The 26,052-nt window shown below is 37.1% G+C and overlaps 3 protein-coding genes and 1 long non-coding RNA gene across 5 annotated transcripts in view; 2 read left to right on the top strand and 2 right to left on the bottom strand.

Annotated features, from left to right (window-relative positions):
* The window catches only part of LOC105462723, a 206,827-nt gene extending 202,213 nt beyond the window's left edge, over window positions 1-4,614 (top strand). The window contains exons 12-16 of one of the 2 annotated variants that reach the window (XM_011709547.1): window positions 34-371; window positions 485-636; window positions 873-1,157; window positions 1,319-1,498; window positions 1,707-4,614. In XM_011709547.1, coding sequence (XP_011707849.1) covers window positions 34-371; window positions 485-636; window positions 873-1,157; window positions 1,319-1,498; window positions 1,707-1,821 — 1,070 coding nt within the window. In that variant the 3' untranslated portion in view covers window positions 1,822-4,614. The remainder of the gene's footprint in view (window positions 1-33; window positions 372-484; window positions 637-872; window positions 1,158-1,318; window positions 1,499-1,706) is intronic. The other variant, XM_011709548.1, reaches the window with a different exon arrangement.
* LOC105462722 lies at window positions 4,321-4,862 on the bottom strand. Its single transcript, XR_976103.1, has 2 exons — window positions 4,628-4,862; window positions 4,321-4,560 (listed from the first exon to the last, which is right to left on the bottom strand). It is a non-coding gene; the product is annotated as an uncharacterized LOC105462722 (long non-coding RNA).
* A 57-nt stretch (window positions 4,863-4,919) lies between these two features.
* LOC105462725 (UPF0769 protein C21orf59 homolog) overlaps window positions 4,920-26,052 on the top strand; it is a 55,754-nt gene continuing 34,621 nt past the window's right edge. The window contains exons 1-5 of the mRNA XM_011709550.1: window positions 4,920-5,275; window positions 5,919-6,068; window positions 6,654-6,739; window positions 6,817-6,987; window positions 9,734-9,949. Of these exons, the coding sequence (XP_011707852.1) occupies window positions 5,137-5,275; window positions 5,919-6,068; window positions 6,654-6,739; window positions 6,817-6,987; window positions 9,734-9,949 (762 nt within the window). The 5' untranslated portion in view covers window positions 4,920-5,136. The remainder of the gene's footprint in view (window positions 5,276-5,918; window positions 6,069-6,653; window positions 6,740-6,816; window positions 6,988-9,733; window positions 9,950-26,052) is intronic.
* Window positions 13,932-25,446, bottom strand: LOC105462728. Its single transcript, XM_011709555.1, has 5 exons — window positions 22,498-25,446; window positions 21,975-22,185; window positions 18,643-19,097; window positions 17,142-17,439; window positions 13,932-16,701 (listed from the first exon to the last, which is right to left on the bottom strand). Exons 1-5 carry the CDS (start codon window positions 22,638-22,640, stop codon window positions 16,417-16,419), a joined length of 1,392 nt encoding a protein of 463 aa, XP_011707857.1. The 5' UTR covers window positions 22,641-25,446; the 3' UTR covers window positions 13,932-16,416.

Raw genomic sequence — 26,052 nt, forward strand, 5'->3', positions numbered from 1 at the left:
CGTGAATTTGCAATGGATCGATTCTTCCCGCAGATGTGCCGGTGGAGTTGCGACCCGACGCCGTGCAGTGCGTCCTGTTGCTGCTTCCGGACGAGCATCGCGAGGCATTGGAGACTCTGCTCGACTTCTTGAATCATGTCGCCAGTAACTCGCCCTATAACCAAATGACAGCCTCGAACCTGTCTGTGTGTCTAGCTCCGAGCCTGTTCCATTTCAACCACAGCAACACGAACGTGACCAACAGGTCGAGCAGCGTGTCGCCACGTAGGCGAAAGACCGTGGGCATTCCCGATCAGCGGGAACTGTCGGAAAACAAAGCCGCTCACGATTGTCTTCTGTATCTGGTCAAGATGCATCGTGAATTATTCATGGTGAGTGCCGAAGGCATCGTCATTCGTCGATCGCGATCGCTCGCGCGCTCGATTTCGTTCCCGAACGCGAACGAAGGGAACGGCACGGCTCATGCCTCTTCCGGTTCTTTCAGGTCTCGTCGGACATGCTGACGCAGTGTCACTTTAATTATATGGAAGAGAGCATTCCAGTCGCGCTGGAGGAACTCGGCTCGGAATTGAAGCAGGATTGGAGGGGCTACCTGTACGCCTGCACCACGGCATTGCTGAAGGAAGCGCGAGAAAAGTGAGTACATGTCATCATTACCTAATTTATTTATTCGCAAAAAAATATTAGGATTTAGTAAAAATATGAGCGGATAAAAAATTATAGAATCAAAAATATATGTTTTTGTACAGACAATTATAAATGAAAAAGGAAAAATAAGAAGGATACATCGAGTATAGAACAAACAAGTAAATAAAATAAATAGCTTAACAGAGGATTTATATGCGCTAAATGGAGACTGCAATTCGTTCTAGCAGAAGTCGCGGTTGGGTCACGGTAAACAATCCTGCCGACAACAGCGTAGAAATGGCGTATAAAAAGGTCGGCGACGGACATCCGCTTCGTCTCTGGCGAGTGTCAACCGAGGTTGAAGCTCCGCCAAACGAGCTGTTACATCGTGTGCTAAGAGAAAGGCATATCTGGGATCCGCAACTTTTAAAATACAGACTGGTGACCAAGTTAGACACCAACGTGGAGGTCTTCCAATACGCAACCGGAAACATGAGTCCGCTGCCCGCTCGAGATTATTGTGTATTAAGGTGAGTTAATAAAATTATGTCACATAATCAAATTATTTATATGCACAAATATATTTTGACATTAGTCTATTTTTATAACGAATATTTTATTTTCCGTGAATTTGAACGATTGCTAAAAAAAAATATATACGGTCTCTAACTAGCATAATTAATTTTTGTAGATCTTGGCGGAATGATCTTCCTAAAGGTACTTGCGTCATTGTCGAAACATCCGTGCAACATCCAGACGCTCCTGTCATGCTCGGGGGAACTCGCGGCATTGTTTTGGCCTCACGTTATCTTATCGAACCATGTGGCAGCGGCAAATCTCGTATTATGCATTTATCCAGAGTCGATACGAAGTAAGTAATATCAAGCATTTTTCTTGAAAATAACTCACTTTATTTTCTTGATTCTTGACGTTTACTTAGAAATGTTTTACAAAAATCTAGTTGAAAAAAAATTGTTTCATTTATTTTTATCTAAAATAATTATTTATTTAGAAATAAATTTATAGACTAAATAGATTTGAAATTAGACGAAGATCCAAATGAAATAATTTGTTTTCAGGGGTCGCACACCTGAATGGTACAATAAGAGCTACGGACACATCGCTGCTCTTCATCTGAGCAAAATCCGTAATTCTTTCAAGCATAGCACCGACGGGCCCGAAAGTAAAGTTTGAGAACAGAGTACCGTGCAACTATCGTTGCACGGTTCTTCTTTCCCTTCCTCCTCTTCGTCCTCTTGCTCTTCCTTCTCCACCTTCACCTCCGTCTCCTCTATCTCCACCTCCACCTCCGCTTCCATCTCCACCGTCACTCTCCAAGTACCCGACGAGCAGCAGTGTGACCATAGGACTCTAATGGACGTATTACAAGTCCAGCCTACCATCGACGAGGAATAATCTCGATCGATCAGCGCGATCAGTAACCAAAACCCACCGATGTCGTAGTTAGCTTCGTTCAGCAACTGTTTTTGGACTTGAGATAAGCAATCTATTTTATCGTAAAGTAGTATAGTAGTAGAATCCCCCGTATGACGTTTACTGTCCAGAGATCTTGCCGTCCGTTTGTCATGAAAGTTAGTGAAAGGCGAGATACAAAAAAGAACGGACAATTTTATTGAGCAGTTTTAATAATGAATAAATATCAATAAGTCGACTGTATATATTTTTTGGGATATAAGAATCCATTATTTTTGCAACTCTGATATTGTTCGAGAATTTATAAAATCTATCAAATCCCGCAGTTGGGCGCGATTCTTAAAATCGTGTCTCGCTGCAAGTTTAATTTGATTGCATTTTTTAATGCTAAAAGATTGAAAAAACGGTTAGGTAAACGTTTCCGGTTGCGGGATAGAAAATGAACGTCATTCGGTGTTTTCGACGACTATGTGTATATGTGTTTTATATGATAATAGCGACTTCATGGATTTATTTTGTACTATAACAAGTTCATATCTTCGATAAAAATAAGATAGAACAAGGAGAGCACGACCAAGATGAGAGAGATAATATTAACGATATTTTTCTCATAATTCTTAATCGATAAAACTTCCTGATATAAAGAGTCATTGATTCGACTTTTACAAAGACTATAATATAGATTATAGCTGGAATTTCTTTTAATATCTTATTTTTGCAACAAAATTTTACTACTAGACTTCATGTCAAATATTTTTCTATGATCGATAAAATTTTTTGATGAACAAATGATATCTGTGGGACTGAGTCGCATAATAAAATGTCGCGTAGAACAACAATACAGTCGCTATACAGAATCATTCAAACTTGTAGAATGCACCAATCAGTTACAGTGACAGCTGTAAATAAAACCGCATCCAAGTGAACGCTCGTACGTATCGTTCGTACGTGACCATTTATAATGACGATGTTGATTAACGTTTCCGTCAGGCTCCTAAAGATGGGACGAAGCCTAGATAGGGTACTGTCTGAGAAATACAAATTTCACATGCATTTCGTATATTTTTTTCGGACCAAATGCCAATTTTTCTATCACATAGCGTATCACATTAAAGTAGTTGACAAACGTCTCGATCGAGGAATTTTCTTCCTCTCCCATAAATGTTGCCACACGTAGATGAGCGGATATGTAAATGTCGCTTACTCATGTACACGTGTGTCTATTTATAAATGTGCTCTTATAAGCACGTGTTTGTTACATGTAAAAGAGAGAACTACGCCGTTTCAGTGTCGGAGTTACACGATGCACTGCTGCGCCGTTTAAGCTGCTGTGTGAAAAAATACATAGTGAGGAAAGTTAAGCAAAAATAACTTATGGTTATATAGCTTTTTGAGCTATAAAATTATGCCGATTATTTCTATTTTCTTATAGCATAAAATGTGCGTTATTTGATACTTAAATGCATACAATTATATTCTATTATAGTATTAATACTGTTAAAATATACGATGACAGCTGCTCACGAAGTAAACGCCATAAGAGAATCACAATCGCGGAAAAACAATAAATGCGAGTAATCGAGTTTTTTTTTTAGATAGAAATCGATAAAATATTCGACATTTCTTTTGTTTTTGTGAGATTAAAAATATTTCGAGTGTAACGATTTGTGTGAGTAAAGCAGTGCATTGTGCAGCTCCGCTCGTTATCGTAGATTTATCGCCGAGGTCACGATCGCCACGGCAGTTCGAGCAATGCGAAAGGATTTTGAGTAAAGCATAAGTTTCCAAAATCTCGTTGTTCCACCATACGAGTGGTGGACTCCACTCGAACAACTATCATTGTTACTCGTGTCGATGTTAAGAGTTAAAATGAAAAAAAAAAAAGATATTTGTTTTCGCCGTGTTTACTTCGGAATCGTCGCGAGTCGATCAATTACGCTCGCGAATTTAGAACACGCGCTTAGGATGTTTAATCGTTCGACATGTCCGCATGCAACAATTACCATAGGGACCATCTCGTGGACGTAACAAATAACTGGACGCAATGGTTGTCCGTGCGAAATAGGAAGCGTAGGCAACGTAACAATCGTAACGAAATATTATTTGACAGATAAAGACTACCAATCGTTTGTTACGTCCATGGATCACCTTTGTTTGGACCTCAAACAGGAAAAATGACCTGCGTAAGATGCACCTCATCGAATTGAAACTCTAAGTGTATTTTAACGTAATACTAGTCACTTACATTATAGCCGAGAATTATGAATTATGACATAGATTTTTATTGTGCAACGTTGCGCCGAGAGAATATTTAAAATATTATTAATTGCTACTATATATATTATATCGACGTTAAGTAATCATACAAAATATATCATATTTTTGTGTCAACAATAAACGCCAGTAGAAGCACGACGACTGAAATGGAGAGACGTCGTCGGCGTTTCTTCATATTTGTAACGATATATGAACGTCTTTATTCTTGTAATCCGTGTTCCACTAGAATGTAAATATGTATATTATATAATAATGAGCAACACAAAGTTATATATATATATATATATACACATATGTTTTTTATGTGCATTCATTAAGCAACATCTTCCTAATCTTTATCGATCCATTTTCATTGTTTCCCTTTAGTTCTTTTATCCCGTTGATATTTAATCAGTCAATTTCATGATTCTTTTTACATCTTGGTCAATTTAATTTTTTTCAACCGTTTATCAAACTTTTTCGTGCGAACTTTTCATATTAATTTCTCTCACATTGATAGCCATATTCGCATATTGTTTAATCGATAACTTGTGTTACCATGGACGACCCATCCTGACGATGTTCAGGCTACTTTTGTTGGATGAATATATGTTGGATGTTTAGTACCTCGTGTTTGGTTCCTCGTGACAATTCGCCGATGCACTTAGCAGAATTTATTTCGACGCTCAAGTCAAATTAGTAATTATAATTGTGTTCATTGTCTCGATAAAAAACCTTGAAATTACGAAGATATTTGAATCACGACTTAATACATTATCTTATAACGGAGAAATTTGGGTAGTTCAACACTCGATAAAAATGGTGAGATTGCACGTGAAGAAAGGTGATGACAGCCAATTTTTATATGACACCCACGTAGAGGCGAATGTGGACGATGTCTTAAGTGACATCGTAGTAATCTACAATGGTCGTTTGAAGATTTCAAGAATCTGTTACGGTAAATTTGTTATATATTTCCTACAGGTTACTCCAAATATGTATTACGGAGTAGAATTAAATACATTTTGGAAATTCTAGATTATTTTTGAAAAATCATAACTGCATGTTAACAACTTAACGAGTAAATATAAATGGATATATAATTTATTTATTCAACTTTTTTTTATGAATTTTAACATGCAGGAACACGTAAAGTTCTTTCAATATATATTATCTTAACGGATACCATATTACTTTCTTATCATATAGCACAAATATTTTCATTTGGAGCAAAGCAAATCTATGAAAAATATTGAACAGTATACGTCTAAATTATGAATAGTAGCAACGAAGACAATACCGATTGCTTTTTTTCTTTACGAGCTTTTGTGGCACGAGGTGAACCACGCGTCAGGCCCTGGCCTCGCAGTCGGAATATTAACGCGAAAAATCCATTAGTGATTATCTCTTCGGGGCACACCTGTGGCTAGTAATAACCGCATGTAATAAGAAGTCGAGGCCTGAGTTTATGAACCCATCTATCCTGGGCATCGTGTGATATTAGTCACGCGGGATAATTATACGGATATATACTTGACTACGGTCGCTCACTCTCCCTCTCGGTTCGCTCTCTCACGGGTATCTCTTTCGTAAAAAAATAGAGATCGAGGAGCTGGCTAAGCACGGGGCGATGTTACCACCTGACATAATGGGCCTCACGGACGAGCAGATCGAGGAGCTCAAGCTCAAGGACGAATGGGCCGACAAGTGCGTGCCCATGGGCGGTTGGACTTTCAACAAAGACAAGATCGGTACGTAATATTGTTCGCCGGTGCCGGATAATAGGTTTTATTATAAAAACGAGCATCTTTTAATTTAATCGGTAATGAACCGTGAGTCTTTTAGAAACGTTTAAAAAACGAAAATGCCTACAGAGCTATTAAATAAAGCGAAGTATGACATACTCATTATGTTTTTAGTGCATCAGTTCTTAATTTAATATTAGTTATCTGTTTTATTTATTTTGTATTTCAATAATAGTAAACGTAAACTATACTGCTATTAAAATTATCAGGTCATTTTTTTATTATTTTTTCTAATGTTCCAAATTCTCTTAATTTCTATCGTATATTTTTCAGTTCATCTGCTTTCCTTTCTCCAATAATTTCAATAAAAATAATTGTCTGTAAAACTATCTTGAGATTATAATATTTTGTAATAAAAAGAATCTCATAAAAGCGCATAAAGCAATTTGTTATCGAACATATTTCTTATTTAATTTTGAAAATGTTTATTGAATGATATAAAGTTTTATTAAGAATGCGCAAATGAATTGGAGCTGGTATTTTTAATCACATCTCACATGATAAATTAAGACTGAGTTTAGATAAATACAGGTTGCAGAAACGGTAGACAGCCCAACGAGAAGATGCAGGAGGTGCTGAAGAAGACTGTCGAGGATGCGCGTGCCATGACATCGAAAGTAAATGCAATTTAATTTGTTATCCTTTCTAAACTCTCGATTGACAAATGCTTCAACATTATTTCGTACAATCGTAGAAATTAGTGCAGCAAGACAAACTGGTTACCCAGAAGACAGTTCAAGAAGCTTTGGATTTGTTAAGAGGCGCCGTGACAATCGTTTATCCGATGGGGCTTCCACCACACGACGTGATACGTAAGGAGTTTGAGAATACCGAAGATCTTACCGGTACTCAAGCATCTCTCGAGGTATACATCTGAAAATTGATAACCGATATGGCAGTATAAGACGATACCAACGCTTTAAAAAATATCGCTTAAGAGACGTTCGAATTTCTTATGCATTCTTTAGAACGTTTTGTAAAAATGTTGTATATAGCGTATGTACAGACAAATTGATATCTCGATTCCGTCACGGAGACAGTGATGGATTTATGATATAATCCGCGATGCCGCGTCTTTTTCTGCGCAACCTGTACAGTTCCTTCAAATGCCTCGCGTTTATAGCATCGATTTGACTTTAAAGAGTTTAAAGCGTTCGCCACTTCTTCGAAAGTGAAAGTGTTTTGGCGTTTCGCGGAAGCGGCGCTCGAAAGTGAAAGCAGCTTTTTTTGCGGTTTCTCAGAAGCGACGCTCGCGACCGGCGACGTAAACAAAACATCGCTCGCGAGCCTCGAGCCTCGGCTTGTTTGTTTACATCGCGTCGTGGCTCGCCACTTTTTTCGGCGAAACGCGGATTGGTTTCGAAGTGGCCAATGAACTACCGTCCCCTCTCTACAATTTTACTGCTTCCTATGACTTTTCCTCCTCTTACGATTTTTCGCCTACCTAATACGTCCAAATTTTCGGTAAAGCAGCTTAGTCTGCTTAGTCCGCGCGGAGCGAAGACCCAAGCGTGAGGTCGCGTTACTTCGCTCCGCGATGTCGCGCCGCGCGCGTCTTTCCGTCGAAAGCAAACATCGCGTACGAACGAGTGTCGGAAGTGTCGCATCGGTCCGTCTATCAATTGGAAGTATGATTTTGTGCCATATCTTTGTGATTTAACTACAGGAAACATTACATGTCAGGTGCGTTTCGTTCATTATATCGCATATCTATATCGCGATATTTGGCAGCACTACAGTTGCTTGTCTAAAGATTCCTGATCGTGTATCTTTTTTTCTTCGATATAAAGATTCAGATTTTAAAAGCGATGTTCGAGCCTCGCTCGCGTCTAGTTTACGTCGCGGTTAGTTCCCTTAGGTCCCTTCCCGAAAGGAGTGCGTGCATCGAAATGACCGACAGCCGTTCCCGTCAGGCAGCTGACGTTTCGTGATCTCGCGTCTTTTGGTCCATTGAAAATGAATATCGCGTGCTACCGAGTGTTGTCGAATTGAACGGGCGATCATCTCGGTCCGCCTACCTGGCTTCTATTTTGCCGATATAAATAGATTAGGATTTCAAAAGTGGTGCTCGAATCTTGCCGCGTTCACGTCGCGCGTCTAAGCCTCTTGCTTTTCGAAAGTTGTATGCCAACGGCCGTTTTCGTCGAATAACTTATTACGCTTCGCATTCTCGCGGTTTTCGGTCCATCGCAAGTGAATAGAATATCGCATACTAACGAGTATCGAATCGAACAGCTGATCATCTCGGTTGGTCTATTTTGTCTTCTATTTGTCGATATAAAGGTTAAGGTGGTTTTATCGCTCAACGCCAACTCGATAGGGTGGCGCTGTCACATAAACGTCAAACAATCGCATATGTCAGTCCATAGACATATATAAGATAGACTCCACATCGGCTGGATTTTTCATGTGGAGTCTATCTTATATGTCTATGTGTCAGTCTATGCGAAATGTTTTTATTGAATTGTTAATCATATGGAGGGACTAACTTTTGACTGGGACTTGCTCGATAAGTGTCGGTCCACAATAAGGACTTAAAGCCTTACACCGTAAGATATCGACCAATTACAATCGATTATCGATCTTCTCATATTCGACTACGATTGGTCTATTTCTTACTGCTTAAGGCTTAAAATCCTTATTGTGGACCGACACTAAAGCCACCTTAAGATCTTAAAAGAGTGCAGTGCTCGAATCTCGCTGGCGCGCTCGAATGTTGCGACTAGCCTTTTTTTTTTCTTTCGAAAAGTGTACGCATCAAAATGATCGACGGCCGTTCCCGTCAGATAACTTCCGCTTCGCGATCTCGCGTCTTTTGGTCCATCGGAAGTGAATATCGCGTGTTAACGAGTGTCGAATCGAACGGATGATCACCCCGGTCAGTCTGTCAATATGAAGGTTTTAAGATTTCAGAAAAGAGAACAGTGAATCTCACTGGCATGCTTGCGGTGCGGTTTGAAATTCATAACGTGGCACACGCACGCGGCACTAGTTTAATCTGTCGCGACTACTCACCATCGGATTTTTTTAGATTATAATGACATCAAAAGTAAGGAGATATATAATGAAAATTCGTGCAAATTATATTGAAATATAAAGTATTTTTTAATAAAACAATATTCGCATTTGAATAGATAGAATACACTTGTAGAATGTATCGAAAACTCTGTTTTTATTTTAGAATAAAATAAAAATATATTTCAATTCGATAGCTATCACGTACACAGTTTGTTATTTTTGTTTTTGTTATTTTGTTACTTTTAATGATTAAACAGTTCAATACATAGTTATTCAATAATTTTGGAATAAAAAAAATTTTTCGGAAAAGGGAGTATATTTTACAATTTTATTTTATCGATTGCAAATTGCTTTATTAAAAAATATGTTACTATATTTTAATGTAGTTTGCACATGTTTTCCTTTGTATATTTTCTCACTTATGACGTCGAAATCCAAAATAGTTGCAACAAGTTGACAGGAGCCTTAAAAATTCAAACATTAAAAAAAATGCCAGTCAGGAAAATGTCCTTCGTGTCGCTTGTGAAGAAATTAAGCACGCTGGAAATAGGCGACATCTTCTCGATACTTAGAGAGGCACGTACTTGTTGCAGGTAATCGATGGTCAATTGGCTCAGCTGTGGTTCTCCGGAAAGGAATTATTACCTGGGAAGAAGATGAAGGACTTCGTGGGTAATAACGAGAAAACCAAGGTGATCGTGAAATTACAGAAGAGAGGATCTGGAAAACCGGCGAGGGAGCCGTTAATGTCGGAAGACGAGCGAAAGCAATTGATGCTGCACGCGTATCGTCGTCAAGAACAGCTGAAGGTAAGTGACTCTCTATATACATTGATGTTGCGGATCTCTCGAATAATTCATCCAGGATAAGATACATTTTTCTAACTGTTTGAAAATAAAATCGAGCAATCGTAAAAATATATCAATGCGTTTTAACCTCTCAAAAAATTCGGGATGAATTGTCGAGTAACATTGACGTTAACAACAAATGGTGATGAAGCTCTGTAGACGAGTTTGAAGCGTTCTGTTTTATCCCTAACCGCTCGTTCAAAAATCAATAGCACATGCAAATTACAAATAGAAAACAGAAATAATAGCAGAATTTTTTAAAAATTTCATAATTGTTTAACCAATAAAATAACACGTTGCAATTTGCAATATATATTCTTAAAGAATTATAAGACAGAATCGATTGGATATTACTACTCACGTGGTATTTTAGCGCGAGAACGTACCTCTAACTCGACTCCGTTGATCCACGTGTTTAGGAAAAGATAGTACATGCCTATCGATCACACACGTGTCCTCCGCACGCCCTGTTCGAAGTAGGGTAGCTTATTTCAGAAACAGCTCGCGGACTCGTTTAAGCTGATACCGATCTTCCGAGACCACTTTATGTTGACATGTGCCTTCTTTAATTGCAAATTTTCTCTTGCAACTCGAATAATCTGACACTTTTAAAGCTGGGCGTAAATAAATTTAATTTTAGAATTACACAATCCACAATCATGTTAATTTAAATAATGCATTATTTTAATACAAGGTGATAGTTTAATTTACGATGTAAAATTGCAGTATAAAGTTTCTCCATACACATTATTTCTTTTATTTATATCGAAATGAAGATATCCTTGTTTGAGTTATTATTTCCTTCTGCATAAGAATATTAATAATTATAATCTAATTGTTTAATACATATCTAGGGATATCTATAAATTATTTCTTTATTTACGTAAAAATATTTTTGTACTCCTTTTCAGTAATTTAAATTCAAAATAAGTAACGTGATATATAAACGCATATTTAATTCAAGTTAGTCGTCATAGGGACTAATTATAGAGACTAATATGTGGGTGTAATGAACTCATAGAAGCAAATGTGTCCCGTTTCCATTGTTTCCATTATCGATCTGAAGTCGCAGCAAATAGCCTTCAGTACGACTTCCACGTATAGCGAACATGCAAAAATCAATAATTGATTAAGAGAAGTTAATGTTTCAAGATAATCTATCTTTCATATCCCACATTCTATTTAACCCATTTCTATTATCCTGAAGTATGTGGAATGCACATCTCTCTTTAAACAGATAGCAACAGGTATGTTAATCTTTCCAAACTATTCGCTTGAATAATAGGTCATAGTGCAAAGACTAACTGACTAAATTGCTTTTCAAAGATTTATGTTTTTGTTTCTTTTTATATTGCTTCTTTGAAGGAAGTATATAAGCTTAATCAGGCTTTCATTGAATACGGAAAATATATAATATTGCGATAAAAAAATGCGATATAATTTACAGAATGTATGTATATAAATATGTCTCTTAAAATTTAGACTCTTATATTATATGTATTATACAAAATTAAGATTATTGTTTCAAATTTTCAAAACACGATAATACTAAATATATTAATTATGTAAATGATGATGACGTTTTAATTATATTAAATGAAACCGATCATAATATTAACGACAATTAGTAATATACTGCAATAGGAATATCCGTAATATGTAAACAAACTGACATAAACACGCTCTTTTATTAAAACTAATTTCAAAGCATTTTGAAAATTATTTCTTAGCCTCTATAAAAATTTCAATTGATCTTGTTATGCTATTATTTAGAGGCAAGGCGTTTTAATAATTTCTTATTCCGACGAAGCTATTAATAGGAATTAATCGCATCGGTCAAGCATGGACACAGCGAAAATTTGCGTTTCTGCTTATTATTTTATGAAATCGATTGCTTGTCAATACTACTTTGCACTTTACATCGTCTTAAAGAGAGTTACTTAAATGAATAAAACATTCTCATTAAGAATCTCGTTAAGGATCATCGCGTTGGTCTAGTTGGCGCGTGTCACGCAGAAAATTGCGTCCGTGAATTTTTATGACGTTTCGCTTGCTCTCTTTAAAGAGACCGACAGAAAGAGGCCGCAGTGTTTGTTGCAACGTAATTTGTTCAGCTCGTTCAAATGGGCCGTCCCTAAGTTCCAATATTTTCCCTCGCCCGGAGAACGAAAGCGGAATTTCTATCGCGCCGCAATAAAATTCTCGATAGAACTTTTATCGTATTTCTATACGATATGTTATATCTGTAGAACGTAACGATTGGTGTTTTATTCGACTTCGAGATATGGTTTTCTTTTAGTGATATATCTATATATATACAAAAGCGCATATGTATGCTATTGTGTAACATGATAAATATATCCACTCGTTACATGTTCATTATTTTTACAGAAACGGTATACCTCACAAAGAGTTACGTGAAAGAAGAAAAACTTTAGATTGATTTAGCATTCTTAAAAAATTCGTTGTCTGCTGAGAATATACACATGCATGTCACGTCGATATTAACTTGCTATTTTTAAGCAATGAACTAACAATGCGGTAAAGGGCGCGATTTCTATTTGTATCTACGCTTTTACGGAAGCTTACCGATCCAAATGACTTCTCTTTGTTTTTTTACGATACAATTCGCTCGCGGTCGTATCTCGATTTTCATGTTATTCACTGGTTGGTTCATTCGTAATGCAGTTCTTTAAAACCGACGACTGAAAGCTTCCATTATTTGGTCATCATTTTTATGTTTGTCTAAGAGTTGCCATGAAACATCGAATTAGCTTACGAGCTTTTTGCGTCGATGCGTAGATGGGAAATTCTATCTTATGGCTTTCTCTTTTCTCCCTCTCTCTCCCTCTCTCCCTCCCTCTGTATATACTGCGATGCGTGGTAATGAACATGTAACGGTGTTCTACTATTATGAAGAACCCTCCAAACATCGAGTGACAAGCTACGCGGTCTACGCAATTGACAGGACATGCTTGATTTTAATTTGCAGTTGCTACGAATGTAGGTCAACGACAATTCAGTCTCGCGTTTGTTTTTATCAAAATGATGTGATCACATTTCGCGTAGTTTTTTTCGCGGAACGATAGAGATTATAGGATGAGAAATTTGAAAAGATGAAAATTATAAGTCACGATGATTGATTGCTCTTGTCTAGATTAGACATTTAGATATTAATATGAATTATTTTCTGCAGATATCACACAAAAATCATGTTTTACTTTGGTTTATTACTCATGTATATATGATGGGATTTTATACATATACTTATATATTATTATTTATTATTATATATAATATATATTAAAATTATTATACTAACAAAAAGAAAATAATTCATATTTTTGTAAAAATGTGAGCCATAAGGAGAGACTGCTTCTTCATGGAAAGACAGGCAATCCATGTTTTCAAAGAAAATTTTTTAGCCGCTCTGCAATTTTTTGTGCAAGATTATAGAGTAAAATCGTATTCGTTTCGTCAAGGTCAGAAAATGTTTCCCGCGATAGATTAATTTGCATGGGCGTATTATAATCGAACGGCAGATTTGAGAAGCATTTCGTTCTTGCGCAGCAGGGCCTTCGAGTGATGCCCTCGACACGAAGTGCTTCGTGACACGCAAGGTACGGCAATATTATTTTATTAAGATTCAATGATGTGCACATCGCATATCCATTACGGAGGACATTCTTAAAAGGCAGAAAATTTTAATTCAATGTTTCCATTATTTCATTTCTGGGAATGTACACGAATATTCAGCGAAGTTTTTTCTTCGGTTGTCCCCTTTTCCGTATCGTATTTTACGATCGCGCAGACACACGCAACGTTTATTGTGAACTGTTTACTGTGGAAGTAATTTTGAGCGAATTAATTATACATTTAACGGAAGATAAATTGGAGATGCGGATGTAAATATGCGAAGGAGAAAATATGACAAGTTGCACGTGAAGAAACTTTATTTAAAAAAAAAATGAAACGATATTTTACACTCGACACATTCACATACACATCATAAAGGCATACCACAAAATTGTACCATTTATGTATACACATATACTAGACTATCAGCAATAATTATACATACAAAGATTAACTCTCTCTCTAATCGGATGGATAATTAATCATATATACAATTGTTCGCCATTTGCATAATTGTATATTTATTTACCAACATCTAAATCTCGTCCTTGCATTGTTCCCTTATTTTATTATAATCGGTGTTCTTTAAAAATCGTTTTGAGAGAATTCTTCTGCTAATTATTTATATTCCATCATTCATTCATCGATATTTCTTTGTCCATTTTTAACGGATAAAAATATCGTTCGTTGATCACATAGATTTCATGACTACACGATTAATCTACAATGATTTTTAGATAGAAAGAAGTACACACGAGATTAAACGTTTATAATACAAACCGGCACTGCTCTATTTTTATAACAGAACAGAAATAACAGAATAATTGCGACGTATTCATTTCCGAGAGCGAAAGCGTTTTCTTTCGAGCCTCGTGTCTCGGGTTAGAGTACTCGCAGTTATTAATAGGTACATTTTATTGGCTCCATCGAAAGCGGAAGAAGGCACATAGAATACAGTGACATCAGAAAAGTCTCTTTTTTTTTCTTGCTGCCCGATTATTTCTAGCTACTCTTCTTGAGTAATACATATGTGTATTTACTTGCGTGAGATGATATTAACTTATTACCTATTAAAGCCTGTACGTTGCTGAATACGCGAGTGTATTTCTATCAATTCTTCCAAAAATTTAGTTAAAAGTCACAAAAAATATTTTTTCTCCCAATAAAAAAAACCAATACTATTAAGAATAATAAATCAGATCATCGAATCAAATTGTGTCAATTTTTGTGCTAATTATTATCTTAGAAAGATTATTAATTACTTTATTTTAGTAAGAGTAAAAACTATTGAAAATGTGAAATTAATCCACTAACTAAAAGCAAAAGACTAATTTCATGGCATTGCGTTACTCCAACTTCTTTATTATAAAAATTCGTATTTCTAATTAACACACATTTGTTAATTATATCGAGTTTCTCGAATATCTATTATACGACGGATCATATTTTTGATTGACTTGAAACACGCTGACACGAAACTGGCACGAAAGTTGAGGCAATGTTCGATCACCACGAATATATAAATGTCTCGTTGAAAGCATGTTATATATATATTGTATATTTATATATTTACATCGCAAGTACTGATACTCGTATGCATCGCAAGTATTACAATATATACTGTACAGCTATAATTTACGCGTAGGCAGTCGTAGTACTCGGGCTCGCGTATCAGAAGTAGGGAATCGCATTAAGTGTTTTCACCAGCGGCGCTAGAGATATATCTAATCACAGTAGTACGGAGTTGACTACGAGTGTAGCATAATAAGTGAATGTAGAAAAAATATAAATGCATGTTCGTTGTTAACCGAATATTAAATGAGCGATAAAGTCGCCGTGTTACCCCTATATACGTTGTATACATTGAAATAAGCTTATCCACGTATCGTGTTTTGCGCAGAGATCGCGATTATCTCATAGGAAAAAAAAATGTCATTTCGCGAAGTACTGTAATGCGAATACCTCAGCGTATGTCCATTCGTTCCCGTCATCATATTCCGTGTATTTGTCTTCGTTGATTAATGAACTACTCCGTCTTTCTCCGCTTTATTCGTATACACGTTGCGCGGAGACGGTTGTTTAATTAACGCCACCATTGTTACCGTTCGTTAAAACACGGCGGTAGACAATAGTGTATATTACACATGCCCTTTAATGATGGTTTCCTAAATATTATATCTGGAGGCAAAATCTTAATACTAGTGTATCGACGATTGTGTGTGATACCAATGTCAATTCGTTTGTCTTGCGCGTAAAACAAAGTAAAACAAAGTAAAGCGATACATCGAAGGCAACAGTGAGCATACAAATGTATCCGATATATAATGTATATCGATATATAATTTGAGAGTATACCGATAATACTAAACTTGGACCACCCGAATGGGTTACTTTCGATGAGTTTCATTGGCAGAGATCACTTGAATTTTTTTTAATTCGGGCACAATTAACGAGTTCAGTCGCGTCATCGTAACGTCCACGTCATTACGCGTTACAATGATTATTGTAACGGTAGAGAAATTGCAATGATTACACCTCATTTCGGAAGACGACGTTAATGTCCATTCGAGATAATTTTAACTTTGCTCACCACTTTGCCATCTGTTCGGATTTCATCATTAGAGTTTTGTCTTTCTCAAGATTTTTCTTGTTGGATCTATTTGGCGCGTGAGTCCTTTAAAAGGATAGGATTATCGCGTTTTCTTCTAGAAGGAATCCTCGGCCTCGTCCATGTCGATCAACGGCAGCCTCTCGTAACCCAGAGCAGTGCCCATGCCAAGCGGCTTGTACTGCTAAAGGGTCATACTTCTGATCTCGTTCTCGTTGGCCTGACTTTGTGTCGCGGAGGACGTCGTCGCCTCCACGAGCCCTACGTCCTCGCTCTCGATCGTCTCCTGCTTGTCGACGCAGTATCTGCATCGCATCTTCGCGTCGTCTCCCACCCGCACCGATCGAGAAATGATAATCAGGGTGATCACGCTGACGGTGAAGAGCGCGGCCGGCACGATAACGGCGATCAACAGCTCCATTCGCGTCTTCTTCAGATCGAAGCGTGCAACCACGAAGAACGAGTCGTTCTGCGTAATACGCATTCGCATAATTTAAAAGAATTGCACACATCAGAAGTTATTTATTAGTATTTTATAATTATACCGGGGGTGACAATCAACGGTAGTTAAAATTTCTTTCCGTAAAAAATTATATACATATATATATAATCATTTTTTTCTTCATTAATTTAATTGTCTTTGCCTTGTTTGTGAAGTTTAATCTTTTAAATTGCTTAAAAGCGCAAAAATTATTGAAATAGCGCAATATTTTCTTTAACAAAAAAAAAAAAAGATTTTAATTTTTAATTAAAAATTGATTTTGTGCATCAAATATGTCTTTTACGAAACACATATTTTTCTATTTAAATAACGTAATCGCCATTCTATGAGAAAAGAAATCTTAATGATGAATTTATTCCATTTAATCTTCGTGAATTAGCCAACCCTCTCGACAGAAAATGCCTTACCTTGTTGTAATAGCAGGGATATCGACTCTGCGCGGTCTGATTGTCGCCGTCGCGACCATGAGTGAGTTGAAATTGTCTGCACTCCCCCCTCAAGGTGTTGACGCAACGCTCGAGATTAATGTACAATCGCGAACTATTGTAGATCGTTAAAGATTGCTGCGCCGGGAGATAGACGTTCGTAGGGTCCAACGGCTGCCGCAGGCTCTTCTCGTAAATTTTCAGGAAGCTCGTGAAGTTAATGGACGGTTCGGGAACGGGAATCTTGCTCAGCAACGTGCCGTTCACGCAGTCCTCCGTGCTGCGAATGTCAACAGGGACGGTATAACAATATAACGCGTATATCGAACGATTTATCGAGTTATAAAAAACATGCTGAAGATGATAGAAATATATAATTATAAATAAAATTTAAAGAAATAATTGTTCTTCACACGGGCGTTATGAAGCATTGCAATTTCTGTATATTTTTAAATAAAAAAGCTATAGATATATATTAAAAATTCAAACGTGTATATATATATATATATATATATATATATATACACGTTTGAATTTTTAATTAATTGATATCCATAAGCGAGGCGAGGATACGCGAATTGAAGTTAAATGTTTTCTGGGCAAACTCTATTGGGGTCAATTACGCCTATCGCATAAACCTGTGTCTCTATATCCGCTTTCTTATAAGCTAGTATAGGGTATTTCCATAGCAACCATTGATCCTGCGACTGGGTTCACCCCAATATTTTAGTCCTTTTCTCTGTCATTGGTATAATGCTTATCCTTTTTTTTACTTCTTGACAATTCAATAAATTTTCGAATCCTTACAGCTTGAAAAAAAACTCAATAAAAGCGATTGTGCTTGAATAACATCCTATATAAATGTGTATCAAATACATTTTGCGTGGTGAGTGTAAAACAATCCTATCTACCTATGTTTTGCGTATAAAATATATTATAATATTCGAGTTTTACTAATTGAATAACTATGATAACGTTTTGAAATCTTTTTTGAGGGATGAAGGACAGAAATATTTTCTTTGTTCAATCATTCAACAAAGCTCCAGTGCCGCCTATCTATCAGCGGCAATTCAATTCTCGAGATTTTCTCGCGTTTCAGCGAGTCTCTTCTCATTTTCTACGTGCGCATTTAAAGCATTCAAAGGCTGTACAGCGAATTTAATATCTAATTTATTGTAAACAGCGACATAAGATCTTTCTAAAAAATTAAAGATAAAGAAAGTAGAGAAATTCAACACGTAACATCTTAAAAATTAATCCAAATTTGCATCGTGCAAATAATTATTTGCAATTTATATAAAATAACTAATATATTTTTTCATATAACAATCGCATCTTAATGCTTCTATTTATTTCTTAATGACATTTTCATTAATCTACTCTATGTCTTATAACTAATGAACGAAACGAGATTTTAACGGAATAAGTTTAAATGAGTGGAAAATTCGCAATAAGTTTATGATATATTAACATTCGTCATTACCTAATGACGTTGCCGTCCTTCGTTACGGCGAAGCAGCTCGCGACGATACTGCCGTTCTGCTCGTCCCAGATTTTAACGGGCTCGTCCAATCTGATACCAGGTAGGCTACCGTTCGCCTTGTTCAGAGCCATCCCACGGGAGCACCTGGCTGATATGACACTGTCATCCTGCATTAGATACACGTTAACGTCGCTGGTGGTAATGCTCGGGCAGTATCGGTCGCAGGTGAAGACGTTCTTGATTTTCGTACATCTGGAGTGTTGACAGCTGAAGAAGCCATTCAGTTTCATGTTATCCTTGTCGCTGTCGATGATAATGCCGTCGGCCTTGTGATGACAGAGCATCAGTTCGCTCATGTTCGAGCAATGTCCGAGGCTGCAGTTGAACACCCCCGTCAACATGCTGCACTCGCTGCCGTTGTTGCAATTGTACCGTTTCATGCTCGCCATGTTCACCTATCGACGTTTCTCGTGTTTTGTAAATTCTTATTTAATCTCATTAATTAAATGTCAAAACTACACATCATTTATTGATATGCTAAAGCTATGTAATATCAATGAAATTGTGATCTTAATCTGTCGTTACGGAAGAATTAAATAACATTTTTTGTTTCGATGTTTGTATCCGTAATTCTGTTATGATATTATTTCATTTTAATAGAATGTTTCAAAAATATAAGAATACTGTTATTAAATTAGGACAGCTAGTTGAAGGATTTACCGCAACGGTCGGCTAACCCATAATATAAGCGATCATATGATACGAACGTAGAAATGGATGAGTGCTAAAGCTCTTTTATTTTACTTTTTATTCTCTCCGATTTTACAAAATGTGGATTAGCATACTGTTGCGGTAAACCCTTCAATTAATTCATTAGGAAAATTACTTTATGATTTATGGAAGTTTGTCTGGTATCATTATCAATGCAGCTATAAAAAGTTCTGTCCTGTATACTTTAGTTACACAGTTATATTGCTTTTTCTCATCATCGCCATTAATTAAATCCCATTACTTTCAGAAAGTTTCGAACCTGCTGGCAAAGCATTAGCGGTCGGCATACGGCACGTTGCCGTGCGCCTAAATATTCATATTCATAAGGCACTCCCTTGGGGATAACTCGTATCCTGCCAACTCGTGACTTTTGCTTTAGGTTGCGATCGTAAATACCGGGTGTTTTTAGCTATTTTTTTACAATAGTTTGAAATCTTTAGGCTGTCACAAACGCCCATCTTTTTCTGGTTAGAAATTGTGGCATTTTAATTGCGTTTAAGTTCCGAGTAAGAATATACTCGACAAGTTCATTACTTAATTAAAATTATTTAATTAAAATACTGCTGTAACGCGATTCTTGGAATTTGTATTCATATTACACTTTTTTTACCGTAATAAAATTATTCAGTTTTTATTGGATGTAACAACCGTCCGCAAATAAGCCGTCTTATCCGCGAATATTATTGATAAAATGAGTGAGTTGTTTGTGACAACATACCGCTACGGTAGTGAAAGTTTATGTCATTACGCTTGTCCTACAGTACCTACTTACTTTTATCAAAACACTTCCATAATAATATTCGCAAAATAACCGCATTTAATGACGAGAAAGCGACTAATATTTGCTCCCAAGTTGTGACAGAAGAAAGCTTTTCTTTAAAAACTTCTCTGATGGATGTCATTATGATGCTGCGCGCGTATCGCACGCAATGGATTTTTTAATGGCATTTTTTCTTCGTGAATATTGCAAGAGGTTTGCCCTCGTGGACTGAAAACATCCCAACTGTAATCGATGCCCCCTGGTTGATGGATCGTTAACTTATATGTATAGAGGAAATGATAAGAACGTGCACAGAGATGAGATGGAAATTGAAGAGCAAGGCAAAAATGAAATGCAGTTATATTTTCTGAAAAAAGTTAAAGTTTCTGAACTATGTAAATTATAAATAAAATTATACTTGTTTTAAAATTAAATTATATCTTATCAATATATTTAATATATTATGGGGCGACGCTTATTTTGAGCCCTACGAAGATTGCAAAGTTGACAAGTATTGATTGATTGTCAAGTATATTTCCTTCCAAGCAGCATTCCTTCTTTCTCCGATAATCTTACCGAGGTGGCCGGTATAATGTCGACATTATATCTTAATAATAAATTACGGTCAACGCTATCAAGGATACAGTTAAAGGAGAAGGAATTGATCTCTAAGTAGTAATTTTTCAAACGTTTTAAACGTATAAAGCGAGCTTCCGTCGCGAGCTTGAATACCGTGAATTCAAGGAACTATTATTAACAATGAAAGGAATTTCGAATAGCAAAGTATCTTGTTACATTTTATTTGAATGCAATTCGAATCTTCCTCGCAACATTTTTCCGGCATCATCGACGTTCGGCGGCACGGCGAAGAAATTGGAGTCCACGCTGCGCTTCAGTAAAAATGTAATATCCCCGCAGGAGATGGAAAAAACTACGCCCACCAGGAAAGCATTCGTTCGCGTGGGAACTTACGATCGCGCTTGGTTGGGAACGTGAAATAAGGTGATCGGAATCCGAAGGGTAAACGTACGTCCCTCGCCATTCCAGAAGAACTTTCATACTACGTCAACTGGAAGAAGCTTAGACTGGAAGATTATGGCGAAAGTGGCCAGTGGAGTGTGCGAGCGAAGCTTGTTATTGTCTTCACCGAGAAAGCTTTACTAAAGATCTCCGAGTTGATTGGGTAATTATACGAGATTGTAACTGTTCGTGTCTAACGAGAGAGTATTGAGCGCGAAACCACATCATAAAATTTTAATATCAGATCTTACACCGTGGATGTTCCCAACTTGCCGAGATTATGCCGAGCTCGTTAACGGCATTCTCTCTCGTTGCTTTGTTAATTTCAAACGAAGCTTTATACGTTTTTCTTAATACTTCTACTAAAAATCAGATTACTAATTTAAATTTATAAATTAATCATGGTTGAATTAATATATAAACAAATTGAAAAATTCTTTTTAACACAATGTTTCCCATTTCTTTTCATAAAAAATAAAATAAAACCAGATTCTATATAAATTTTTGTTCTTGTATTTTAAATGCAATTCATATAAATATTTTAAAAATAAAATATTGTTTTACATTCTGTATTAAAAAAAAAAATTAAATTTTTAACAGTTCATAAATTCCATAGCTTTATCCATAATTTATGGTACTTGTTATATATCTGTGTATATAGTATCGGGAGTTCTCTTTCCAAATAGGTCGCGTTCGAATAACATTTAACTTATAGCAAAATTAGCTTTCGTGCAAGGAAAACTATGGTAACGTACGTAATCTTACGTCTGTATTTACGCACCTGAGGACACGCGATCGTATCGAACTTGGTGCAATTTTCGAAAATCACGTCGGTACCATTACGTCTCACGGTCGCGTGAAACTGTTGACAAAAGCCGCTCGTCTTCGTTAGACACCATTCGCCGCAACTCGTCCAGCCGCAATTATTCACCATCGAGGCATTAACGGTTTGGCACATCACCGGCTCCGGCTCGATGCCAATGTGGAAAGCTCTGAAATTACGTCGACGTCGTTAGCGCGCCTCTCGTATTACTCCGAAACAAGCGGCGGACATCTCCCCTTGTCACGAGCAATATTTCCGAGTTGAATAGCGCCGTCTCTGATAGTAATTTCTTCTTAATATAACGTTACATGTTAAACAACGCATCATTCTTCATCGCGAGGAGACTTCGAGATGGTACAAATTCTTTGGATATAGAACTAAGCTAATAGTCTACCAGTTACAGCATACTCGAAGAAATGGAAACTATTTATATACATCCCGGAAATCAGTTAATTCTTATAAATTATGTCATTTTTTTTACCTATACGACGGCGCGTAGATCGCTACACTGAGATAAACCAAGGCCACGCAACTGATGACGAAGGTGAACTGGAAGAAGCATATGCTACCGCAAATCCTACGGTCCTGCTCCGGTATCAGGCGGCGCTTCTGCTTTCGGCCCATCGCGTGATGTTTTACTATCCTATATGTAATGCCTATATATGTTTTCGAAATCTTCCGTTGAATATTTTTCCAGTTTAAATCCAGTTTATATATAAATCTCACAGATTCTCATTCCACGCCGATTATAAATGCATTTATGTATGTATTCGTAAACAAACGTGATCCAGGGGATTGGTAATTCCAGCACGAACTTATTGAAAAATTATTTCACTCTTTCTCGTTTGGAGTTTTGACCTTTATTCTCTTACCGTTTGAAAATTATTTCTGTCCGAGTTTGATACTTCGTTTCCATAAACTTGTGCATATTACATCTATTTCCTCTCGGAACATGTGACGTAAAAAAACAAGCGACTTTATGTCGACAATTTCATTAGTCGTAAAGCGAACGGCTATAGCAGCCCCGTAAAAAGTTTAATCGCCATTTCGCACGAAAAGGAGAGACAGAGAGAGAAAAAAACATTAAATCCAAGAAATCAACGAATCGTACTCGCTCCGCGCTAAGAATCGATCGCTCGCAACAGCTCCATTTTCACTTTCGCAATACTATCCGCACACGTGCGCGGGCGAAATATTTCGTTGCGAATCTTCGTTCGCATACTATTTCCGTTTGAAAAGTAGAAGTTCGTAAAGTCGGTCGACAAGTGCGTGCGTGTGTACGTGCGGGTGTGTGTGTCACGACTTCCATCGATTAGATGATTTCGCTATAGCTACCATTCTCTTATGGGCACGAACACGCGCGACGATACGTCATACCATTTCGTTGAAAGACGCGAGAGATGATTCTTAGGCTTTGAATCTCTTATTTTCTCCAGCGATGAAAATCGGCGAGTGAGGAGAGCATTCAAAGATCACCAATCGGCTTACTCTTTAAAGCCTATGAATAATTCATAATTACTTCCTCTCTCCTTCTTCCCTTCCTTCTTCTTGGAAGTTAATTACTTTCGATTAACGTTAATAATTCAACAGAAGTGTACTGAAGATTCGTAGTAAGTTCCAAGTGTGTCACGCGAGTGAGTCATTGAGGCACGTGATTCACCGTTCCGCTGAATCGCGGGAGGGTTGCTCCATTTTTTGGATCGGAATTTAAGCTAGCGTGATCGGCCATTCGTCAATAGATCGTGAAGAGCGTAGAGCAACAGTGAAGAGCGTAATAGCGAAGAGGTCTCCTTCCCGTGTTTACGCGCCACGGACTCTCTCCCCTTGCCGTTCTTTCGTTAGACGTGTCCGATCTGTCCGATGCACTTAGGGCAATTACCACGTGTTAACTTCATTAGTCGTAGTTGCGAGCGAGTGCTCTACGTAGGACAGGGTAGAATTAAATATTGGTAATCCCATTACCGCGAACTGTTGAATGGGCGTTCAGTTTTAAACGACCATTTAAAAATTGCGCTATTGATCCGGATTTCTGGGCCACCATTACCGGTCGGAAGTGACGTTAAAATTTGTTCCTGTCGTTTCTTCACACCGTGGCCTCGCTGGTGATGATTTAAAATTAAAAAACTGTTGTATTGTTAACAGATTGACGCACTAACAAATTTTTACAATCGACACTTTTCTCGTCACGCAAAATTTTCTTCCACTGGGTAGTCTCATCCATTTGGGTATTTAATTAGGGCAATGTCAACGTTATTATTTAAACGGGAAACGGGAAGTAGTATGTTCTTACGTTTTTTATAGCAGGAAAATCGATCTCGATGTTAGAGAGACGCTTCTCTGAGGGACATCCACGACGAAGTCCCTAATGGTTGTTCCACTTGCGAGTAACCTTGAAATAAGCGATTATCTTGCCCATAATACCATTGGGATTCTTATTCTTGGAACATTAGTGCCATAAACGTTATCTGATTCCGTCGATCGTCCTTAAATTGCGTGCATTATTTCATTATATCTAATTTGTTTTTTTATAAAATTTGTTATACTTTTTCTGTCGGTTTCTTTATTTGAGACTAAAGCTACAGACACAGCGAGAGACACGATTAGATTCTCACATCAGGATTACGTATCAATCTCAATCCTTAAAAAAAAAGAACTACAACTGCAGAATATTTTTTATATTCTCGATATTCGTTGTCTGACTAAAGCGAGTATTTACTACTCGTTCGCAGCGAGTCTCCGATAAAATCGAAGCCGCTTTACTTTTAAGCTGATTGCGTGTCTCAACTTTTCATGAGTATCAAGTGCCCTTTTAGATGAATTTTTTTTCGTACGATCATCGATTTTAAGCAGCCATTGTAAATAATTGCTCTCTCTTCAAGAAGACAATAATTCCTTTGAGGAGTCCGACGATTTGTATTTTGAATATTTGCGAATGATAAAATCCGCAATGATACAATTAGACGATTATATATGTCGTTGTATAGCAAGTCTTCCTACAAATTTTCTAAAAAATTTCTTGCATCTCGAAATTTTGGCGATGAATTTTTCGGATCGTAATTGAAAGGACTGGATCTTCACACCTTTCTTGCGATTCACTATCGGCGCAATAACTCACTGTTTTTATCATTCCCGTTTCATACTTTATTGAAAATTTATACACTTCGTCACTAACTTACACCAGCACAAGTGACACTTGATTACGAGAAAAACCGCGTCATTTAGTCACGGGAATTAATTTCACACGCGATCGGTACGTGTCCCTCGTTGGATCATCAATGCCGAGCAGCGATCCCGCGATCATTTCCGTCCGCGATTCGCAAAATCATTGTTACCTCGACGCGACCTTTTCATCCTTTTCAAAAGAGATGGAAAAGATTTGCGATCACGCGAACACGCGCGAGGTAGCCATGCAACCGCTCCGACTAGCTCCGACGACTATTTGAAAACAAGTCTACCACTCGACCGTGCGGCTCGCGAGTTCTCTCGCACGGAGCTTGCGCCGTGGTTATATCGCGCTTTTCATGGGGGTGGGATTCTCCTCCATGGTGGAGTGCCTGAGTGAAACGACCCGCAGTTCATAGACTTTATCTCATCCTGTGGTTGCCAGGATAAATCGAGAAATTTCTGGTACGTCGAGATATAGCTCTCCAAAAGTTAGAAAATACAACAGATTGTTCATCTCTTTCTGAATTTATAAACGGGTTAGTTTTTTTTTTTATTGAATATTAATGAACAATTTATTCTTGCTAATAATTATTTTTAAAAGTAATTTAATGTATTTTTAAATTCGGATATCCTTTTGCGGATAACTCATTTACATTCTTTTATAGCTGCATAAGTTTCTGATTTCAAAGCCAGAAAAAAATGATGCATATATTTTTTATTATCGCGATGAATTAACGATTATAATATAATATATTGATATGTATTTATTTAATGGATAGTGGCGCAGAAGATGAATATCTCGATTCTATAGTATCAATTTAATTCGTTATCTTTGTTTTGTAATCTTAATTATATTTGCGGAGGAATCAGC

Source organism: Wasmannia auropunctata, unplaced genomic scaffold (genome assembly GCF_000956235.1).
Source record: "Wasmannia auropunctata unplaced genomic scaffold, wasmannia.A_1.0 LD336095.1, whole genome shotgun sequence".
NCBI classification, from domain to species: domain Eukaryota; kingdom Metazoa; phylum Arthropoda; class Insecta; order Hymenoptera; family Formicidae; genus Wasmannia; species Wasmannia auropunctata.